Consider the following 22,705-nt stretch of genomic DNA (forward strand, 5'->3'; position numbering starts at 1 on the left):
TAGTTGCTACAGCCAGAAGTTATGGGAATTTCTCTTCCCAGCACTTGAAGCCTGGGCTGAGGGGTCTGGTGTGGGGTTGGGACCCCTTGCTCCTCACAGGGTACCTCTGAAGCCAAGATATCTCTGCCAATTTAAAAAAACACCACATGTGGGTGTCAGACTAGCTTGTTCTGGGCCTCTGCCCCTCCTACCAGTCTCAGTGTGCTTTCTTCTTTACTTCTCTAGTTGTTGAACTTCTGTTCAGCCAGATTACAGGTGGTTCTGAATGATGGCTGTTCTGCATTTTAGTTGTAATTTTGATGTGGTTGTGGGAGGATGAGAGTATCGAGTGTACTTACACTGCCATCTTGGTTCCCTCTTCACATTGGTTTAACTGACATACTAGTAATGCCATGCAGGAGATAAAATAATAATTTTTTTTCAGATTATGGCAGTAAATTAAATTTGAGCTTGGACCAAACAACATAATAAATTATGTTCATGTTTAAGTCATTACTTCAAAAATAATATTTAACATCTTTTGTATTCACTAAAAGTACCTGACAATTAAAACAAATGATCAAATAATAAAACCAATAAAATGAGACAAACATCATATTATCCATCCAATTAATATTGTTGGAGCACCTACTATGTGCCAGGCATTGTTCTCAGTGCCCAGAATACGTTTCTGTGCCCAAGAGCTCACATTTTTGTAGAAAGAAAATAGCTGAAGAATCCTGACTGTGTTTCAGGATCTGGGCTAAGCACTTTATATTCATTATTAATGGACATTAGCTGTGACCTTTGTACAGCTAAAACGTACTTTATACATTATGTGGTGGCATATGACTGGAGGTACATTTAGTAACTTTTGTACCTTTTGGAAAATATCTCTGTATTTTCTTTCATTGAACATATATTTCTTGAGCATCTACTATATCTTAGCACTGTTCTGCATGCTGGGTTATAGCAGAGAACAGAATGGAAACCCCTGTCCTCATCAAGGTTATATGAGAGTTGGGGGTTGTGTAGAAGCTACAGACAAAAATAAACAAGTCAAGTAAAGAGTATGTTAGCTCATGATGAGCGCTATGTAGGAAATAAATAGAAGGACTGAAAGCAACCAAAATGTCCTTCAGTAGGTAAATGTATAAATAAACTGTATTACATCCAGACAATGGAATATTATTCAGTGCTAAAAAGAAATGAGCTATCAAGCCATGAAAAAACATAGAGGAAACTTAAATACACATTATTAAGTAAAAGAGGACCATCTGAAAGGCCACATAGTGTATGATTCCAACTATATGAAATTCTGGAAAAGACAAAATTATCCTCTATAATATAGAGGTAATACGCAAATTAACCCACACACCCTCACAAGATGGCTGCCTACAACTAGGCCAGCAGGGGAGTTATTGAGGGATGACCAAACAAGCAGGCTGAGTGGGGCGACGAGGATGGCAGGGGGGTTAGTGAGGGACAATCAAACAAACAAGCAAGCTACATGGGGCGACCAGGCCAGCAGGGGGGTTAGTGAGGCACGACCAAACGACTGAACAGCAGGCTGCGTGGGGTGACCATGCTGGGGGGGGAGGGGCGGCTGTGAGAGGTGACCAGGCCAGCAGGGGGTGCACTTGGGGGCGACCAGGCTGGCGGGGGGGCAGTTGGGGGCAGTTGGGACCCCCATTCACAAGTTCCCACCTGGATGAACTGCATTTGTTATTAGAGCCTTTTAGTAATTTAGAAAAAAAATGGCCGAAGAAGAACTTGAGTCTAAAACATGGCATGTTGTCCAGATTTAGGAAGCCCATTCTTTAAGGAAAACAAACAAACAAAAAAAACCCAGTGGCCTGTGGGATATGTGTAAATGCATTTCTCTCAACAGATGGTGACACAGCAAGGCAAGGGCTTCTCCCTGGGAGCCTTGCAGCATTTGATAGGACACAGATGAGCTCCATATGGACTCTTTACACTGCATTTAAAAATACACTTATCTTAATATTGCTATTTTAAAAAATAAAGTGCCCTAGATTCTCAGTTTGTATGTGATTTGCTGTTTTTAATTATTTAGATGCTATGTAAATTCGAGGTCCTGTTAAAAAGGAGTATGCCATAGAAGCCACTGAGAACCTCTCATCTCAAATAGAGAGAGCTAGTGCATGCGAAGTCTGAGTTTATACTAATGAAGGTGTAATTTGCTATCCCCTCTGCAGCGCCTGCTTTTCTAAAATAATCATTTGTGTTATTGGCTGTCAAATAGACACAGATAAGAAAAGTATGGCATCTTGTATGTCTGGGATTATACTTGATCCCAGAATGGGGGTCTGAAAACCACTAGTAGCAGTGACAGCCAGTGTCCCCACCTCCCTGGATGTACTCATCCGCAGGGAAGGTACAGAATAACCCATCTGGACAGAGACACGGACTTGCAGTCCCTCAAAAACCTCAGTGGAACAAGAAAAGAACAGCAGAAAATCATGTGTGGCAGTGACTTTTCCTAAGTCCCGTGATGGCTCTAGGTCAGACACATGTGGCCTCGCTTTGAGAAAGAGTGCTTTTGTCTTTCTCAATTTCTGACCAGATTTCTGGCAGAGATCCTAAGGCTGCATGAGATTTACAGCAAACAAATCCTTATCACAATTTTCCTGGATATTATATATTTTGTCTCCCCAGTTTTCCAGTTTCAAATGCAGCAAACTCATTCTCCACAGAAACTGTGGTAGACCCTAATACTACTATTAAGCAATAAAATTTTTATGATTAGCAAACAATTTTTTCTTCTCAACGTGCCTTCATGTGTAACATATCTAAAACCATACAACCACTCAGTACTGAAATCCAGTGAAACAACCTAAAATCCACTCATGAGGAAACTGAGGCACAGAATAAGTGAATTGCCCAAGATCACACACATCTTGACTAGTTCCTGAACCTTCTGCTATTTTTTCCAACAATTTTTTTTTTACTGTATACAGAGAACACTTTATTTTATTTTTTTGTTTTTTTTTAATTAAATCTTTATTGTTCAGATTATTACAGTTGTTCCTCCTTTTCCCCCCATAGCTCCCCTCCACCCGGTTCCCACTCCACCCTCCACCCTCCCCTTCCCCCCACACTGTCCTCATCCATAGGTGCACGATTTTTGTCCAGTCTCTTCCCGCATCCTCCACACCCCTTTCCCCCCCAAGAATAGTCAGTCCACTCCCTTTCTATGCCCCTGATTCCATTATAATCACCAGTTTATTCTGTTCATCAGATTATTTATTCATTTGATTTTTAGATTCACTTGTTGATAGATGTGTATTTGTTGTTCATTATTTGTATCTTTACCTTTTTCTTCTTCTTCCTCTTCTTAAAGGATACCTTTCAGCATTTCATATAATACTGGTTTAATGGTGATGAACTCCTTTAGCTTTTTCTTATTTGTGAAGCTCTTTATCTGACCTTCAATTCTGAATGATAGCTTTGCTGGATAAAGTAATCTTGGTTGTAGGTTCTTGGCATTCATCACTTTGAATATTTCTTGCCATTCCCTTCTGGCCTGCAAAGTTTCTGTTGAGAAATCAGCTGACAGTCGTATGGGTACTCCCTTGTAGGTAACTGACTGTCTTTCTCTTGCTGCTTTTAAGATTCTCTCTTTGTCTTTTGCTCTTGGCATTTTAATTATGATGTGTCTTGGTGTGGTCCTCTTTGGATTCCTTTTGTTTGGGGTTCTCTGCACTTCCTGGACTTGTAAGTCTATTTCTTTCACCAGGTAGGGGAAGTTTTCTGTCATTATTTCTTCAAATAGGTTTTCAATATCTTGCCCTCTCTCTTCTTCTGGCACCCCTATAATTCGGATGTTGGTACGCTTGAAGTTGTCCCAGAGGCTCCTTACACTATCTTCGTATTTTTGGATTCTTTTTTCATTTTGCTCTTCTGGTTGGGTGTTTTTTGCTTCTTCATATTTCAAATCTTTGACTTGATTCTTGTGATCCTCTAGTCTGCTGTTGGAACTCTGCATAATATCCTTTATTTCAGTCAGTGTATGCTTAATTTCTAGTTGGTCCTTTTTCATAACCTTGAGGGTCTCACTAGATTTCTTGAGGATCTCACTACATTTATCGGCGGTCTCACCAGACTTTTTGAGGGTCTTACTAAATTTATCGGCGGTTTCTAGAAAGTTCTTGAAAAACCTTAAAAGTGTGGTTTTGAACTCTATATCCAGTCTCTTGCTTTCCTCCATTTCTGTCATTTGTGACCTGTTTCTTTGTCTCCGCATTTTTTATGCTTCCCTGTGTTGGTAGAGTGGCTTTGTGTGCTAGGTGTCCTATAGGGCCTAGTGGCTCAGCCTCCCCAATTACGTGAGGTGGACACTCTTGGTGCACCCTTTGTGGGCTTTGTGCACAGTCTTGTTGTAGTTAAGCCTTGATTGTTGTAGGTATCACTGGGAGGAATTGACCTCCAGGCCAATTGGCTGTGAGAATCAGCTGTGTCTACGGTGGGAGAACTTCTGTGCTGAAGACACCCTTATGAGGCAAGACTTGCTTCAGTGGGGCTTTGGTGCTCACTTGAGAACACTTTATTAAGCTCTATAAAATATATAATTTCAGTTTTCAAGGTTTTATAATCTGTATTAGGAATTTTTTTCTTCTTTAAAAATATGTTTTTATTGATTTTAGAAAAAGAGGCATGGAGAAGGGGTTAAAGAGAGAGATGTGAGAGAGAAGCATTGATCAGCTGCTTCCTGTACTCCCCACACTGGGGATCGAGCCTGAAACCCAGGCATGTGCCCTGACTGAGAATTGAACCAGTGACCCTTTGGTGCAACTGAGCCACACTGCCTAGGGCTGTATTAGGAATTTTCAATCAGATAAGTGAGTAAAATAATGGCATACTCTCATTTTTAAAAGCTGGGAAATGGGAAAAATTAGTATATTTGTCACTGAAGAAATTCAATAACCTCTTTTCTATTTTAAAATAAAAATTATATATTAAAGGTGTACAACATGGTGTTTTGATATAAATATACATAGAAAAATGATCACTGTGTTCAAGCCAATTATCATTTAGCTAATAACCAACTGTGTGATCCATGTGTGGGGTGGCAGGGAGGTGAGAGCACCTGAGATCTACTCTCAGCAAATTTCCACGATACAATACAGTAACAGTAACTATAGTCCTCATGCTGCTCTCGACTTATTCACTCTACATAACTGCAACTTAGTACCCTTTGGCCAACATCTCATTTCCTTTACCTCCTCACCCCTGGAAACCACCATTCTACTTTCTATGAAATATATATATATGTGTGTGTGTGTGTGTATATATATATATATGTGTGTGTGTGTGTGTGTGTGTGTACATATATTTAAAGACATGTAGAAATAGTCTATATAGATTCCAGTAACCTTAAATAAAAGTTATGGTAGAAGAATAAAATATATCTATGTTTTAAATGTTTTACTCTATTTTGGCTGTTGATAAAAAAACTACATTTCTATTTATTAAGTATGCATTTGAATAATTTACATTATTTTTATAAGTATGGTTTTTACATTGTAAAAATATAAAATCATGATTTCAAAGTTATTTCACCCAAAGAACTTTAAGATTTTCTTTAATTATGCTAAAAATAACTGGTGACTTTTGCTGTTGATAATCCTCATCCTAGCATATTTTTCCCATTGATTTTTAGAGAGAGAACGGGAGGGACGGAGGAAGGAGAGAGAGAAAGAGAGAGACAGAGACAGAAAGAAACATTGATATGAGAGAGACACATCAATTGGCTGTTTCCTACATGCACCTTTACTGGGCCAGGGATTGAACCTGTATCCCAGGTACATGCTCTTGACTGGGAATAGAATTCGAGACCCTTCAGTGCATGGGCCAACGCTATAAGCACTGAGCCAAACCAGCCAGGACCTTGACTGATGATTTTTAAAGATTCAGTTGTTAATGGTTTTTAAGTTCATGGCATATAAGAAAATCAGTTTGTTTGATTATATGAAAAATAGTCACAGCTACATTTTACTGAGTCATGGGTTATTATTCATAGATAGTTTTACAGAGTCTATGGCTTCTACCATTTTTTTAAAATTTACAAATCCCTTTCTAGCTTTCCCAGCATTTATTAGTTATTAAGGAAGTATCAGTGAGCATTCATCACCCAGCAGAGTTCAGTACTAGATTTGAGATCTAATTTTTTATTTTGCCCAAATTCATATCATGTGTATAGGGTGGGGCAGAAGTAGGTTCACAGTTGTTTGTATGGAAAATAATACATTAATTAATAAATAACACAACAATAAATTCTGTTTAATGTACTCACAACTGCACTGGTAAACCCGCTTTCCCCCCACTCTGTGTCTTTTCTGGTAAACCCAGTGGACGGTGTGCAGTGACGCAGAATAGGATTAAGCACATCACTCAGTTGGTTGGTTGTTCAGTGCTCAGAAGCCAGGACTCGCCACGTTTTGTGGATTGAACCAAACTTTCTCCAGCCAAGAGATAATGAAGAACTATTGTGAACATTCTTTTCTATCCATTATACAACAAAAGCAAGGTTCCTACAAATGCTCCAAAATCCCAAAATCAGGAAGAAAAAAAAAACCACAACGAAAAGTCATTAAGTCATGTGATCAAATAAGGAAATTTTTGAGAATTTCTCCCCCTCTTCAATTTTTTATTTAAAAGAATCTCCAGATATTATGGTTGGACTTCAGAAGTTTAGACCAAACAGTTGTGTGCATGCTGGTTAGTGGCTGATATTGTCAAGCCTGTGATTATTTTGAAAATGTAAACAAAGCTGGTGAAATTAACTTTAGTTTAGTTATCTTAAAATAGCCAGAGCTACAAACCCAGTCAATGTAAACTCTGTTTGGAATTTCTGGACAAACTTAGCAACAAATGGAGATGATATTTTTCATCTTGAGCCCAAGCAAGCAAATCTTTTTTTCTTCTTCTAATGGCTTTTGAAACTTACAGTATTTATACTATTTCAAAAATTCACAGAATTACAATTTTAACCATTGTATTGTTTCTAGCCTCTGAAGGGCCAAAAGGAAATAAGTTTTAAAAGATTCCTAGCAATTATTCAACTTGAGAGCATTTTAGAAAATACTTATTTGAAAGGAAGCAGCTTTGGGAAACTATGTTTTGGTGCTAGATTTAGTTTAAGTATGTTCTCTCATACAAAAGAGATAATTATGATAGAAATAAGTAGATAATCTAGAAAACTAAAACATAAAGAGATTATAAATTAAATTGATCTGTAATATAATTGATAAGCTATTTTAGTTCTTGACTATCATAAAAGAATTAAGGTTGATTAGTTATACTGTCTTCTAATCTGCGTTCTTTTATAAATAACTACATTTTGAAAATGAGTCAGGAGCATTAGCATGTAATATGTATTATTGGAGAAAAAATGAAACAGAAAATGTATATATTAAATTAACACATTAACACCATTTGGCTGCAGAAAACTTGAATCCAGATTTTTCATATTGAATATTCTCATTGGGGGTTCTCTCACCATCTCTTTTTCATTGTATTTATGCTCTGCTTTTCAGGAATATGTTTATATTGTTTCTATATCAAACATCATATAAAGGATGATAAATTGAGCTTTGCCTGGATGTATACATAAAAAAGAGACATAAATAAAACCTGTGTGAAAGATACACAGAGATTTAAAGAAATCTGCTTAAACATTAGACATTTCAGATAAAATGAAATTTAGCACATATATCCAACTTTTATAAAATGTCTTTACATAATATCTTAGATCTCATCCAAAGCACCAACATGACCCAAACAGACAGAAGGTAGCTTTTAATGAAAATCTGATCACTATTATTTCTTTTTAAAAAAATATATTTTATTGATATCCTACAGAGAGGAAGGGAGAGGGATAGAGAGTTAGAAGCATCAATGAGAGAGAAACATCGATCAGCTGCCTCCTGCACACCTCGTACTGAGGATGTGCCCGCAACCAAGGTACATGCCCTTGACCGGAATCGAACCCGGGACCTTTCAGTCCATAGGCCGACACTCTATCCACTGAGCCAAACCAGTCAGGGCCACTATTATTTCTTCATCATTGTTTTATATATACATATATATGTATGTAAATGTATATATTTATATATGTACTACAGGCCTGGTGCACAAAATTCTTGCATGAGGGAGCGGGGGAGGGTCCCTCAGCCCGGCCTGCACCCTTTTGCAATCCAGAACCTCTTGGGGGATGTCCGACTGCCGGTTTAGTCCCGATCCCACAGGTATCCCTCTCGCAATCCAGGACCACTGGCTCCTAACTACTTGCCTGTCTGCCTGCCTGATCGCCCCTAAACATTTGCTTGCCTGCCTGATCGCCCCTAACCCCTCTGCCTGCTTGATTGCCCCTAACCCCTCTGCCTGCCAGCCTGATTGCCCCTAACCACCCTGCATGCTTCTCATTGCGCCTAACCACTCTGCCTGCCTGCCTGAAGACCCTAACTGCTCACCTGCCTGATTGCCCCTAACCACTCGCCTGCCTGCCTCATCACCCCTAACCACTCTGCCTGCCTGCCTGGTTGCCCCTAACCCCTCTGCCTGCCTGCCTCATCGCCCCTAACCACTTGCCTGCCTGATCATCCCTAACTGCTCACCTGCCTGCCTGATCGCCCTTTACTGCCTCTTCCTCGGCCCCCACCACCACTGCTTTGTCCTGAAGGACATCCGGAATGACGTTCAGAAGTCGTTTGGCTGTCTGGTCTAATTAGCATATTACTCTTTTATTATTATAGATAAATATCATATTTATACAAGGTGTCCCCCCCAAAATATATACACACTTTTTTCTGATAGCTTATTTGATGTTTCTTTCTTTTCATATTTAACCCATTGGATTTAATAATTATTCAAATGTAGATTTAATAATTATAAATTTTTTAGGATACACTATATATATCATCCAGACTGTTACTATATATATTCTCTTAAGATTGAACACAACCTATTATGTAACTACTTTATCAGAAGGTCAATGGAAAACAACTTTACCAATAAATATTTTAAATCTTTAAACTTGAATTGGATATATTAAAATATATATATATATTTGAGTCCTAACCAGTTTGGCGCAGTGGATAGAGCATCGGCCTGCAGACTGAAAGGTCCCAGTTTCGATTCTGGTCAAGAACATGTACCTTGGTTTTGGGCACATCCCTAGTAGGAGGTGTGCAGGAGGCAGCTGATGGATGTTTCTCTCTCATCGATGTTTCTAACTCTCTATCCCCCTCCCTTCCTTTCATAAAAAATCAATAAAATATATTAAAATTTTTGATTGCCTGCTTGATCCCCAGTAGGAGGCATGTAGGATGCATCTAATCAATGTTTCGCTTTCATATTGATGTTTCTCTCTCTCCCCTTCTCTTCCTCTTTCTCTAAAAAATATATATATTGAAAATATTTTTTTAAAAAGATTTCACAAATAAATTTTGAAATAACCTAATAACTCACATAGCATACTGCAGTGGTTTTCAATGATTTTTTTTGCCTTGTGGCCCATAGGAGGAAATGCATTTGACATTGAAACCCGTTACACACATGTACAACTGAAACAAAAGCTTCATGGAACAATATTTACCCTTATTATGTATAATTCATTCACTCCAATATTTTCTATTATATTTCTTTCATTTAAAAAATTGCTTGTCAAGACCCATTAAATTGATTTCACAATCCACTAATGAACTGCAAATTGAGATTTAACAACACCAGCCTAAACAGTAATATATGCTGTGACTCTTAAGTGGTATTGCTAATAGAAAAAATATTGACACTAAGTACAAAATATTCCACAAGGCACATTGTACCAATTGAATCCAAGACAGTTATTGTCTCTCAACCTTATGAGAACACAATTATAAATTAAGAACAAATGTCTTCTCCTTTTTTTTTGGCATTTAGAACATTTTAGAAGACTTACCCTTATATATCTAGGAAAATGTATTCCCAAGAAAATAAATCAGTGCTGTTATAATATTCCAAGAATCCAAAGATTCCTTGGATTTGTTGGTCTTTCACAATGATAGGTCAAATAATTTCTCATTTCTAGAACTCAGTGTTGGCAGTGATAAATAGAGTGAGCCAATTGTGTCAGTCCTATGTCATGTTCATACCCTCAGGGACCAATTATTATTTTTTCCCTTCTTTACAGAATGAGAAAATGGCCCCACTCAGCCTCTATAATAGGGAACTGATGATTTTTGATGTCTTTGAACTACAAGACAGCAACACACACAGTTAGGTGTTTAACAAATTCTTCTTCATACCAGCAATGAAAACCAAACAAACAACAACAACAAAAAAAAAAAAACACAGAAAGAGAGGCAGCCAGGTTCCTGCAAGGGAATGCCAGAGGCTAGAATGGCCCAATTTCTGCTCTCCTCTCTGCCTGGAGCAAAACAGGATTGTAAGCAATGGCAATTTTTTGAAGTAAATGTATCTGGACCATTAAAAAAAGTTTTATCTAAGTATAGCAATCCAACTTATGTTTTGGAATCTGACACCAAAATAATAGCCATTCCATAACCCTGCCTTTCACAGCCTCTCACAATTCCCTTCCTTCTTACAGGTCTGTGAAGTCACTGTTCAAGGTGCTTTTCCATCCATGTGTTATTTCCCCTGCTGTGGATAGATAATAAAAGCCTATTCTAGATGTCCCTGAAGCCCCAGACCCCAAAGCTATGTTTCACTTCTTTCTGGTTCCTCCAAGATAGGAGATGGAAAAGGAGAATGCATTTTGCATTTTATAAATTGATTTGAGAGAGAAAGGGAGAGAGATAAAGAAACATCAATAGAGGTTGCCTCTTTATGTGCCCCAAACTTGGATCAACCCCAAAACCTGGGTATGTTCCCTGACTGTGAATGGAACCCACCACCTACTGGTGTACAGGATGATGTTCCAACTATCTGAGCCACACAGGTCAGGGCACATTTTGCATTTTTAACAGAAACCCTTTCTATGTGTATTGTTATAGTGTAAAATACTGTGTGTTCCCATCAATGGCTAGCCCAATGCCTTCATAATACCTATCATGTATTAAAAACTATTGTATAATCAGTGTGTATGTGCACATATTGGAGAGAGAGACAGACAGACAGACAGAGAGAGATCTTAAGTGATGTATCTAATAAAGTACCCTATTCCTATCTTATCTACATTTTAGAGGTAATGTGACTTGTTCAGTATGACACAGCTAGTTACTAAAACCAGATTTTAAATCTAGATCAGTATGATGTCAAAACTCATGCTATTCTCGGGATTAAAAATGGTGGCAGATTAAGTGGAAGCTATACTGGCACTCTCCCAGAACCAAACTGGAAATACAACTAAAATATAGAAAAAACAACTTGAAAAATCAACTGAAGACTAGCTAGAGAGAACCCTGGTAATCAAGGACCGAAAGTGGAGACCACATAGAGACTGGCAGGAAGTGCAGAGCACAGACAGCAGCTGAAGTTCTGGAGGGATATCCCAGCTGTGGGGGTTCCCACTGAGAACTCTGGGGTCTAAACCCCAAGCTGGGTGCCCCAGTCCAGAAAACCAGAACTGGGAAAGGTGCTCACATAACACCTGGCTGTGTAAAGAAGTAAGGTTGCTGTCTGCCAGCGAGAGATGGCTGGAAATGCAGGCACCCTCTTAAAGGGCCAATGCACAAATTTTGTGTGCAGCCACCCACCTTGGGATCCAGCATAGGGAGGGAAGAGTGGACTAGAGGTGTGTGATGGGAGTCCAAGATTAGGGATTGGAGCTTGAAGGGCAGTCACCCTGGTTTCCTGTGCTGAGACATTCCCTCACCTGGCTTTGGATGACATCTTTCTCTGATGGAACTTTGCTATCCAGGAGGTTTTTGCCTGGGAGGAAAGCAGTTGCCACACCCTGTTGTAAAACCTCTTACTCCACCCTGTGGTCAATAGTCTGAGGACAATCAAGGCTGATAACAACCAAACTGCAGACAGAGAAAGATGTATAAAGGCTTTCAGCCTTTGCCTGAACTCCTTCGGGGCTCAGGGCTAGGAAAATAAGAGCCTGGTGCCCATATTCGTTCTTTCCAAAGGCATACAGCCCCAGTAGAGGTATCCACAAGCTGTGGATTGCTGACAGCCCCAAACAGGGTACTCAGGGACAGTCAGAAACAGCATCTGACACTGTCCTGCACTAGATATTGGGAGTTGTAGCAGATCTACCCAGTACACAGATACAAACCCAGTCAGCCAAAATGGGGAGACAAAAACAACCCCCAAATGAAAGAACAAGAGAATTCTCCAGAAGAGGAGCTGAACAAAATGGAGATAAGAAATTTATCAGACATAGAGTTCAGAATAACGAAGGCAAAGATGCTCAACAGCATGAGAAAAGATATAGTAATATGAAAAAAGAGCAGTTGGAAATAAAGAATGACATATCACTAATATAGAACACATTGGAAGGAATACACAGCTGATTAGGGAATGCCGAGGATTAGATCAGTGAATTAAAAGACAGGATGGGGAGGGGGGAATAACTCAATCGGAGAACCAAAAAGTCAAAAAAAAAAACAATTAAAAAACAGGAGGACGGCTTAAGGGAGCTATGGGACAAAATGAAACATAACAATATTCACATAATAGGTATGCCAGAAGGGGAAGAAAGTGAGCAAGGGATAGAGAATGTATTTGAAGAAATAATGGCAGAAAACTTACCTAACCTGGTGAGGGAAAAGGGCACACAAGTCCAGGAGATACAGAGAAGAACCCAAACTGGCCCATACCCAAACACATAATTATTAAAATGCCAAAAATTAAAGACAAAGAGAGAATCTTAAAGGCAGCAAGAGAAAACTGTTACCAACAAAGGGGCTCCCATAAGACTGTCAGCTGGTTTCTCATCAGACACTCTACATTCCAGAAGGAAATGGCATGAAGTACTCAAGGTAATGGATAGCAAGGATTTGAAATCAAGACTACTCTACCCATCAGGGCTATCATTCAAAATAGATGCTGAAATAAAGAGCTTCCCAGACCAAAAAAAAAAACAAAAACAAAAAAAAACAAAAAAAAAAACGCTAAAGGAGTTTATCACCACCAAACCAGCACAGCAAGAAATGCTAAAGGGAATCCTATATAACAAAGAGGTAATATGCAAATTGACCATCACTCCAACACACAAGATGGCTGCCCCCATGTGGACACAAGATGGCCACCACAAGATGGCTGGCAGGAGAGGGCAGTTGTAAGGGACCAGGCCTGCAAGGGAGGGCAGTTGGGGGTGACTGGGCTGGCAGAGGAGGGTAGTTAGGGGCAACCAGGCCTGTAGGGGAGGGCAGTTGGGAGTGATCAGGCCTTCAGGGGAGGGCAGGTGAGGGGGACCAGGCCTGTAGGGGAGGGCAGTTAGGGGTGACCAGGCCTAAGGGGAGGGCAGTTAGGGGTGACCAGGCTGCATGGGAGGGCAGTTGGAGGTGACTGGGCCTACAGGGGAGGGCAGTTAGGGGCAATTGGGCCAGCAGGGGAGCTGTTAGGCGTCAATCATGCTGGCAGGGGAGTGGTTACGGGGTGATTAGGCTGTCAGGGAGAAGCAGTTAGAGGCAATCAGGCAGGCAGGCAGGCGAGCGGTTGGGAGCCAGCAGTCCTGGATTGTGAGAGGGATGTTTGACTGCCTGTTTAGGCCTGATCCCACCAGGATCAGGCCTAAACGGGCAGTCAGACATTTCTCCAGGGGTCCCAGATTGGAGAGGGTGCTGACTGGGCTGAGGGACACACACACACACACACACACACACACACACACGCCATGAACGAATTTAGTGCACCAGGCCTCTAGTGCTGTAATAAAAATAAATAGAAAGAGAAACCTAGGCATACAGAATTAAAATATTAAGTAACTATCAATAATCACCTTAAATGTAAATGGATTAAATGCTTAAATCAAAAGACATCGGGTATCTGAATGGATTAAAAATATGACCCAATTATATGCTGTTTACAAGAGAACCACCTCAGAACAAAACTCATACAGGATGAGAGGGAAGAGATGGAAAAAATTTTCATGCAAATGGAAACAACAACAAAGAAAGCTGGGGTAACAATACTCGTATCTGACAAAATAGACTTCAAAATGAAGGCCATCACAAGAGACAACAAAAATCACTATGTAATACTAAAGGGATTGATCCAACAAGAGGATATAACCCTGGTAAACTTATATGCATCCAGTATAGGAGCACCTAAATATATAAAAAAATTTCTAGAGGGCTTTAAAGCAGATATGATACAGTCATATGATATGATACAGTCATAGTTGGGGAAATAAACACCCCACTGACTTCACTGGATAGATCTTCCAGACAAAAAATTAACAAGGAAACAGTTACTCTCAAAGACATACTGGATCAGATGGATTTAATTGACATTTATAGAACATTTCACCCCAAATCTATAGAATATACATTCTTCTCAAGTGTACATGAGATATTCTCAAAGATAGACCATGTGTTAGGACACAAAACAAGTCTCTACAAGTTCAAGAAGATTGAAATCATAACAAACATCTCCTCAGACCACAGTGGAATGAAATTAGATATCAACTACAATAAAAACCCTCAAAAACATTCAAACACATGGAGGCTAAATAGCATGTTTTTAAACAATGAATGGGTTACCATGAGATCAAGAAAGCAACAAAAAAACTTTCTGGAAACAAATGGAAATGAACACACAACTCAAAATCTGTGGGACACATCAAAAGCAGTCCTGAGAGGGAAGTTCATAGCATTACAAGCATACCTCAAAAAACAAGAAAAATTATTAAACTTAAAGAATTAGAAAGAGAACAACAAGAAAAGCCCAGAGTAAGTAGAAGGAAATAATAAAGATTTTAATTTTTGATGACATAAAAATTTAAAAAAATACAAAAGATCAATAAAACAAAGAGCTGGTTCTTTGAAAAGATAAACAAGATTGATGAACCTTTAGCCAGACTCATCAAGAAACAAAGAGGAGCCAAATAAATAAAATCAGAAATGAAAGTGGAGCAGTAACAACTGACACTATAGAAATATAAAGGATTATAAGAAAATACTATGAACCACTAACTATATTCCAACACCCTGGACTTTGTGGATGAAATGGATAAATTCCTAGAAAAATACAATCTACCAAAACTGAGTCAGGAAGAATCAGAAAACCTGAATAAGCCAATAACAAATGATGAAATTGAAGCAGTAATAAAAAAAACTCCCAGCAAACAAGAGCTCTGGTCTGGATGGCTTCACAGGGAGTTTTACCAAACATTCAAAGGAGAACTAACACCTATACTCCTCAAACTGTTCCAAAATATCTAAGAGGAAGGAACACTTCCAATCTCTTTCTCTGAGGCCAACATTATCCTAATTCCAAAACCAGATAAAGACACTACAAAGAAAAAGAACTACAGTCTAATATCCCTGATGAACATAGATGCTAAAATCCGCAACAAAATTTTAGCAAATCAGATCCAGCAATATATTAAAAAGATCATACACTATGACCAAGTGGGATTTATTCCAGGGATGCAAGGCCAATACAATATTCCCAAATCAATAAACGTGATACACCACATAGACAGATTGAAAGACAAAAATCACATGATCATATCAATAGATGCAGAAAACGCATTCAACAAAATCCAACACCATTTTTGACAAAAACTCTCAGCAAAGTGGGAATAGAGGAATCATTTCTCAACATAATAAAGGCCAAATATGACAAACATCCTACAGCCAGCATCATATTCAATGAGCAAAACCAAAACCATTTCCCCTAACAACACAAACAAGACAGAGATGTCCACTTCCACCACTCTTATTTAACATAGTACTGGAAGTCCTAACTACAGCAATCAGACAAGAAAAAGAAATAAAAGACATCCAAATTAGAAAGGAGAAAGTAAAACTGTCATTATTCACAGATGACATGATATTGAACATACAGAACTCTAAAGACTCCACCAAAAAACTTCTAGATTTAAGAAATGAATTTGGCAAGGTAGCAGGATACAAAATTAACACCCAGAAATCAATGGCATTTTTATACACCAATAATGAAATCGCAGAAAGAGAAACTAAACAAATAACCCCATTTACTATTGCATCAAAAAAATTAAGATACTTAGGAATAAACTTAACCAAGGAGGTAAAAGACTTGTACTTGGAAAACTACAGGATGTTGAAAAAAGAGACAGAGGAAGATATGCACAGGTGGAAGAATATACCATGTTCATGGATTGGTAGAATTAACATCATTAAAATTTCCATAGCACCCAAAGCAATATACAGATTCAATGCAATCCCTATTAAAACACCAACAGCATACTTCACAGATCTAGAACAAATACTCAAAAAATATATATGGAACCAAAAAAGATCCTGAATAGCTGCAGCAATCTTGAGAAAGAAGAACAAAGTTGGAGGGATCACAATACCGGATATCAAGTTATACTACAAAGCCACTGTAATCAAAACAGCCTGGTACTGGCATATAGAACAATTGAACAAAACAGATTTTCCAGAGATCGACCCATGCCATTATACTCAATTAATATTTGACAAAGGAGGCAAGAATATACAATAGAGTCAAGACAGTCTCTCCAATAAATGATGTTGGGAAAATTGGATGGATACATGCAAAACGCAAAACTAGACCACCAACTTACACCATACACAAGAATAAACTCAAAATGTATAAAAGATTTAAATATAATTCGTGAAACCATAAAAATTCTAGAAGAAACCACAGGCAGCAAAATCTCAGACATCTCTCATAGCAATATGCTTATGGATACATCTCTTGGGGCAAAGGAAACTAAAGAGAAAATAAGCAAATGGGACTACATCAAAATAAAAACTTTTGCACAGCAAAAGAAACCATCAACACAATGAAAAGGGAGCCACTATTTGGGAGAACATATTTGGTAATGATACATCTAATAAAGGATTAATATCCAAAATACATAAGGAACTCATATAACTTAACAAAAGGAAGAGAAACAGTCCAATTAAAAAATGGGCAAATGACACAAAGAGACACTTCTCCAAAGAGGACATACTAGTATAGATGGCCAAGAAACATGAAAATTTGCTCAAAGTCACTGATCATCAGAGAGATGCAAATTAAAACAACAGTGAGGTATCACCTCACACCTGCCAGAATAGCTACCATCAGCAAATCAACAAATGACAGTGCTGGTGAGGATGTGGATGGAGAAAAGGGAACCCTCATACACTGCTGGTGGGAATGCAGATTTGTGAAGCCATTATAAAAAACAGTATGGGATTTCCTCAAAAAATTAAATATGGAACTGCCATTTGACCCAGGAATCCCATCTCTAGGAATGTATTCTAAGAAACCCAAAACACCAGTCAGAAAGAATGTATGTACCCCTATATTCATAGCAGCACAATTTACAATATCTAAGATCTGGAAACAGCCCAAGTGCCCATCAGTAGATGAGTGGGTAAAAAAGTTGTGGTACATTTATACCATGGAATACAGCAGTACAAAAGAAGGATCTCTTACCCTTTGGGATAGCATGGGGGACCTGGAGAGCAAAATACGTGTTTAAGTGAAATAAGCCAGTCAGAAAAAGACAAGTATCACGTGATCTCACTAATATGTGGAATCTAGTGGACAAAATAAACTGATGAACAAAATAGATCCAGAGACATAGAAGCATAGAACAGACTGTGGAATCTTGGAAGATGGAGGAGGGAGGGGAGTGATCAACCAAAGAACTTGTATGCATATATGTATAACCCATGGACACAGACAGTAGGGTGGTAAAGGCCTGGGGTGGAGGGTCTGGGCTGCATAGGAGGGGTCAATGGGGGAAAAAAGAGGAATATGTAACATTTTCAACAATAAAGATTTAATTTAAAAAACTCATGCTATTCTCAAGTTATCTGTGCTCAACTTTAGCAAGTATCATTTTTGTTCAATTAATAAACTATTTTTTAGAGCACATTTGGGTTTACAGAAAAATTGAGCAGGAAATACTGATAATTCACGCTAACTACCTCTCCCCTCCACACTCACTTTTCCTATTAACACCATGCATTGCTATTGTACATTTATTATAATTGTTGGACCAATATTGATACACTATTAACTGAAGTCATAGTGTACATTAGGGTTCACTTTGTGTTGTACATTCTATGGGTTTTACCAAATGCCTAATATCATATATCCACATATAGTATCATATAGAATAGTTTCATTGTCCTAAACATGTCCTGTGCTTCACCTATTCATCCTTTTGCTCACCCATCCCTGCCAACTACTGATCTTTTTACTGTCTCTATAGTTTTGCCTTTTCCAAAATGTCATAGAATTGGAATCACACAGTAGTAGCCTTTATAGACTGACTTCTTTCACTTAGCAATACACATTTAAAGTTCCTGCACATTGTTTTGTGGTTTGATAGCTCATTTTCTTTTATTGCTAAAGATTTTTCCATTGTATTATGTACCAGTGTCTGCTTATCCATTCAGCTATTGAAAGATATCTTGACTGCTTCCAATTTTGGGCAAATGTAGGTTTTTGTGTGGACATAAATTTTCAACTTCTTTGGGTAACTATATAAGAACATGATCGTGGGATCACATGGTAAACCTATATTTAGCTAGGTAAGAAACTTTCAGAATGTCTTCCAAAGTGACTGTACCATTTTGCATTTCAACCTGCAATGAATGTGAGTTCCCATTGCTCCACATCCTCATCAGCATTTGCTATTGTCAGCACCACAATTTGTTTATCCATTGACCTATTGAAAAATCCTTTGGGTGCTTCCAAGTTTTCACAATTATGAATAAAACTACTATTAACATCCATGCGCAGGTTTCTGTGTAGGCATAAGTTTTCAACTCATTTTGGTAAATGTTAAGAAGTGCGTTTGCTGGATCATGTGGTATGAGTGTTTTATTTTGTCAGAAACTGCCAAATGGTCTTCCAGAGTGGCTGGCTGTACCATTTTGTATTCCCACCAGTAATGAATGAGAGTTTCTGTTACTCCACAGCCATGTCAGCATTTGGTGTTTTCAGTGTTTGGGATTTTGGCCAGTCTAATAGGTGTGTAGTGGTATCTCATTATTGTTTTAATTTCCAGTTCTCTAGTGATATGTGATATTGAGCATCTTTTCAAATGCTTATTTGCCATCTGTATATTGTCTTTGATGAGGTGTCTATTCAGATCTTTTGCCCAACTTTTAATAGGTTGCTTTCTTATTGCTTATCCTATCTAATAAAAGACAAAAAGGGTAATTGACCATACCTTCGCTACGCCTCCCATTGGCTAATCAGCACGATATGCAAATTAACCACCAACAAAGATGGTGGTTAATTTGCATATACTGGCTGGGAGTGAAGACTGAAGACAACATGGAAGCGAAGCACTACAGAAGGGAGCTAAGTAGAGGCGGCTGGGAGGCAGGAGGGGAAACCCAGCTGGAGCGGCTGGGAGGCGGGAGCGAAGCCTGCCTCAGCGGGTTTCGCTCCCTTCTCTGCTTTGCTCCAGCAGCAGGAAGCCCTATTCTTGCAGGAATCCTCCTGCAACGGGCCTCTAGTATTATCTATAATAATAAAAGGGTAATATGCTAATTAGACCAGACGTCCTTCCTGCTGACGCTGGGGCCAGAAGGAAGCCAGCCCCAGTCCCGGGTGCCTGCGGTGGCCAGAGGAGGGAAGCAGCCTGGGTCTCAGGTGCCAGAGGGAAGCCGGTGCCAGCAGCTGGGGGAAGGAAGGCCTACTCTTGCACGAATTTTCATGCATCAGGCCTCTAGTATTAATATAATATTGATTTTATATAAAATAATATATAGGCATCCTTCTAGCATGGAACTTTCTCGGACCACTCAGTGTTCCCTAACTTCACTTAGGGACACTTGCCTTGGCTCACAGCACCATCACCTGGAAAGCCTGCCTGTAGATCTACCTGTCAGAATCCCACCCAGGTTCAATGCTATCTCCCATCCGGAACCCCCAGCATTTAGTTTGAATCACTTATACTTCTTTCTTTTCTTTTTTAATATTTGTATTGATTTCAGAGATGAAGGGAGAGGGAGAGTTAGAAATATCAATAATGAGAGAGATTCATTGATTGGCTGCCTCCTGTGTGCCCCATACAGGGGATTGAGCCCACAACCCGGGTATGTGTCCTGACCAGTAATCGAACCAGTGACCTCTTGGGGCATGGATTGATGTTCAACCACTGAGCAACACTAGCTGGACACTCATACTTTTCTTACTATGCCTTGTTTATAGTTATATGAGTAGCAGTTTGACCTCACTTGTAAGTTAATTAGGAACAGGGTTGATCTAACAGTCATTGTATTCGTTAAATCACTTATCACAGTATCTTAAACACAGTCAGTACACAGGCTGTCTGTTGAATCATACTGAGAAACAGACAGTGAATGAACACCACACAGAAGGCAAGAAGTTGGAGAGAGGGGTGAGTCAGAGTGATGTTGATAGTCTTGCAGATTGCTTTAAAAGAGGTGTCTTGCTCTCAGTAACTATTCCCACCTCAACCCTGCCTTTTAGATCAATGCTAATATTTTAGTAGTTAGTTTACTTGACAAACTTCTACATATCATCTAATCTACATAGACATAAAAGTCAAATGCAGATTTGTATTTCTGTCTGAAGTCATTTTCACATTATTGCACTTCCTAGGACGGGGTGTCTGCAGACAAATTTCAGTGGAGGTCATTAGTACAGATCAAATTACAAATTTTGGTTGATGTTACTTTTCTTTAAAATTTTTAAATAAAAATAATACATGTTTATGGTTTTAAAACCCTAAATAGCTTAGAAGACTCTGTTTATTTTTGTTGTTCATCCTCACCTGAGAACATTTTTTCATTGATTTTTAGAGAAAGTGCAAGGGATGGGGAGAGACACAGAGAGAGAAACATTGATGTGAGAGAGACACATCTATTGGTTGCCTTCTGGCATGCACCCAGACTAGGGCCAGGGATCCAGCCTGAAACTGAGGTATGTGCCCTTGATGGGAATTGAACCTGAAACCCTTCAGTCTGTGGGCTGATCTCTATCCACTGAGCCAAACTGGTTAGGGCAAAAGGCTCTGTTTTATTCTTTCGTTTGCTATCTGACTCTGTGAAGGAAATACCTTTAACCATTTTTTTTTTATTCTTGGTGGTTATGTCTTTATCTCTAAATAATTTGGTTAGGTGTTTCTTGAATTTTTTTCACCCTTGAGAATTATCTATTAGTTTCTTGTTCTATCTTCACTTAAAAAATAATTGTAAATTCTCTTTTGGAATGAAATTTTATCTTTCTAGCCAGTATTATCACCCTCTCTGGTCTGTGTTTTATTTAAATGAAGGTAACAATAGGAAATAGGAAGAGAAATTTATTTTTAAGCCTTATTACTGTCAAGAAAACTTCATAATTTAAGTGTATAGGCATATAAATTCTGGAAACCTCTAATCCACTTTTAGATAAACCTATTTAGGTCCTTCTGATATGTTTTACTTGTATATCTATAGTTTCTGGAAATGCACTTAAAGTGAAAAAGGTGAAATATCTGTGGTTTTCTTAAAGCAACCACTTTTAACATCATTAAAGAGTTCGGTGGGATCATTTAATAACCTTATTTTCTTGCAGCATTCTACTGCATAGACATAACAAATCAATGAAAGATGATGATTGTAAAATGTCCCTTGCTAAAGGAAAAATACCAATGGAAATGTACTAATCCAGTTGATTTAAAATATACCAAAAAGAATCTCATCTCTGCCAGAGTGCTGACCTCTCTCTTTGTTCCCTACAGGATGGATGACATACTGATTGGGGCCCCTCTCTTTATGGAACGTGAATTTGAGAGTAACCCCAGGGAAGTGGGTCAAGTTTACCTGTATATGCAAGTGAGCGCTCTCATCTTTGAAGACCCGCAGGTGCTCGCAGGCATGGAGGTTTTCGGGAGATTTGGTAGTGCGGTGGCCCACTTAGGAGACCTGAATCAAGATGGATACAATGGTAATTTACACCAATGTGTGGAAATTGTTGATGTATCATAATTCAATGTTACTGTGGCATGGACATTTTGAAGTATTGACAGTAGTGTGTATGATGCAGTTGATATTTAATATGCTATCAAAAATCTCAAGGCAACTTAAAATTTATATGTTTTGATTAATATAGGTGTTACATGGAAATTTTCTCATGTTGATTTTGTATGTCATATAACAGGTCTAAATAAAGGCAGCGATAATTTTTAAAGAGATTAGCCAAAGAACATATATGCATAATCTATAGATACAGATGAGAGTGAGGTGTTGGCCAGAGGGAAAAGGGGTGGCTGCTGGGTGGAGGTGGGCAAAAGGGGAAATTGGGGACATCTGTGATAGTGTCAACAATAAAAATAAAGTTAAAAAATTGATATTTGGATTTAGTGACTCGAAGAGAACTAGAGAATCTTTGATATGTACCGAGTCAAAACAAATAAGTATATGTCCGTATGTTAGTAAGTATATGGCCTTCTGATTAACCTAGATGGCTTATGTATAGGTGATGCTGAATTAAAAAAATTTCTTTTTATTAAAAACTTCCCATGTTTACATTATTGCAGGTGTTTGGTCTGTAAGTTCAGCTGAAAAGCAGCTTCAATGTTTGTAATAAAGTAGGGTTAAATTATTAGCTTAGGATTGTGGTTAAG

General features: G+C 38.6%; 1 protein-coding gene across 1 annotated transcript in view; it reads left to right on the forward strand.

The window, feature by feature from the left end:
- The window catches only part of ITGA8 (integrin subunit alpha 8), a 191,843-nt gene that overhangs the window by 66,415 nt on the left and 102,723 nt on the right, over positions 1-22,705 (forward strand). Inside the window, exon 12 of the mRNA XM_006098219.3 lies at positions 21,821-22,026. Coding sequence (XP_006098281.1) covers positions 21,821-22,026 — 206 coding nt within the window. The remainder of the gene's footprint in view (positions 1-21,820; positions 22,027-22,705) is intronic.

Source organism: Myotis lucifugus, unplaced genomic scaffold (genome assembly GCF_000147115.1).
Source record: "Myotis lucifugus unplaced genomic scaffold, Myoluc2.0 scaffold_223, whole genome shotgun sequence".
NCBI lineage: Eukaryota > Metazoa > Chordata > Mammalia > Chiroptera > Vespertilionidae > Myotis > Myotis lucifugus.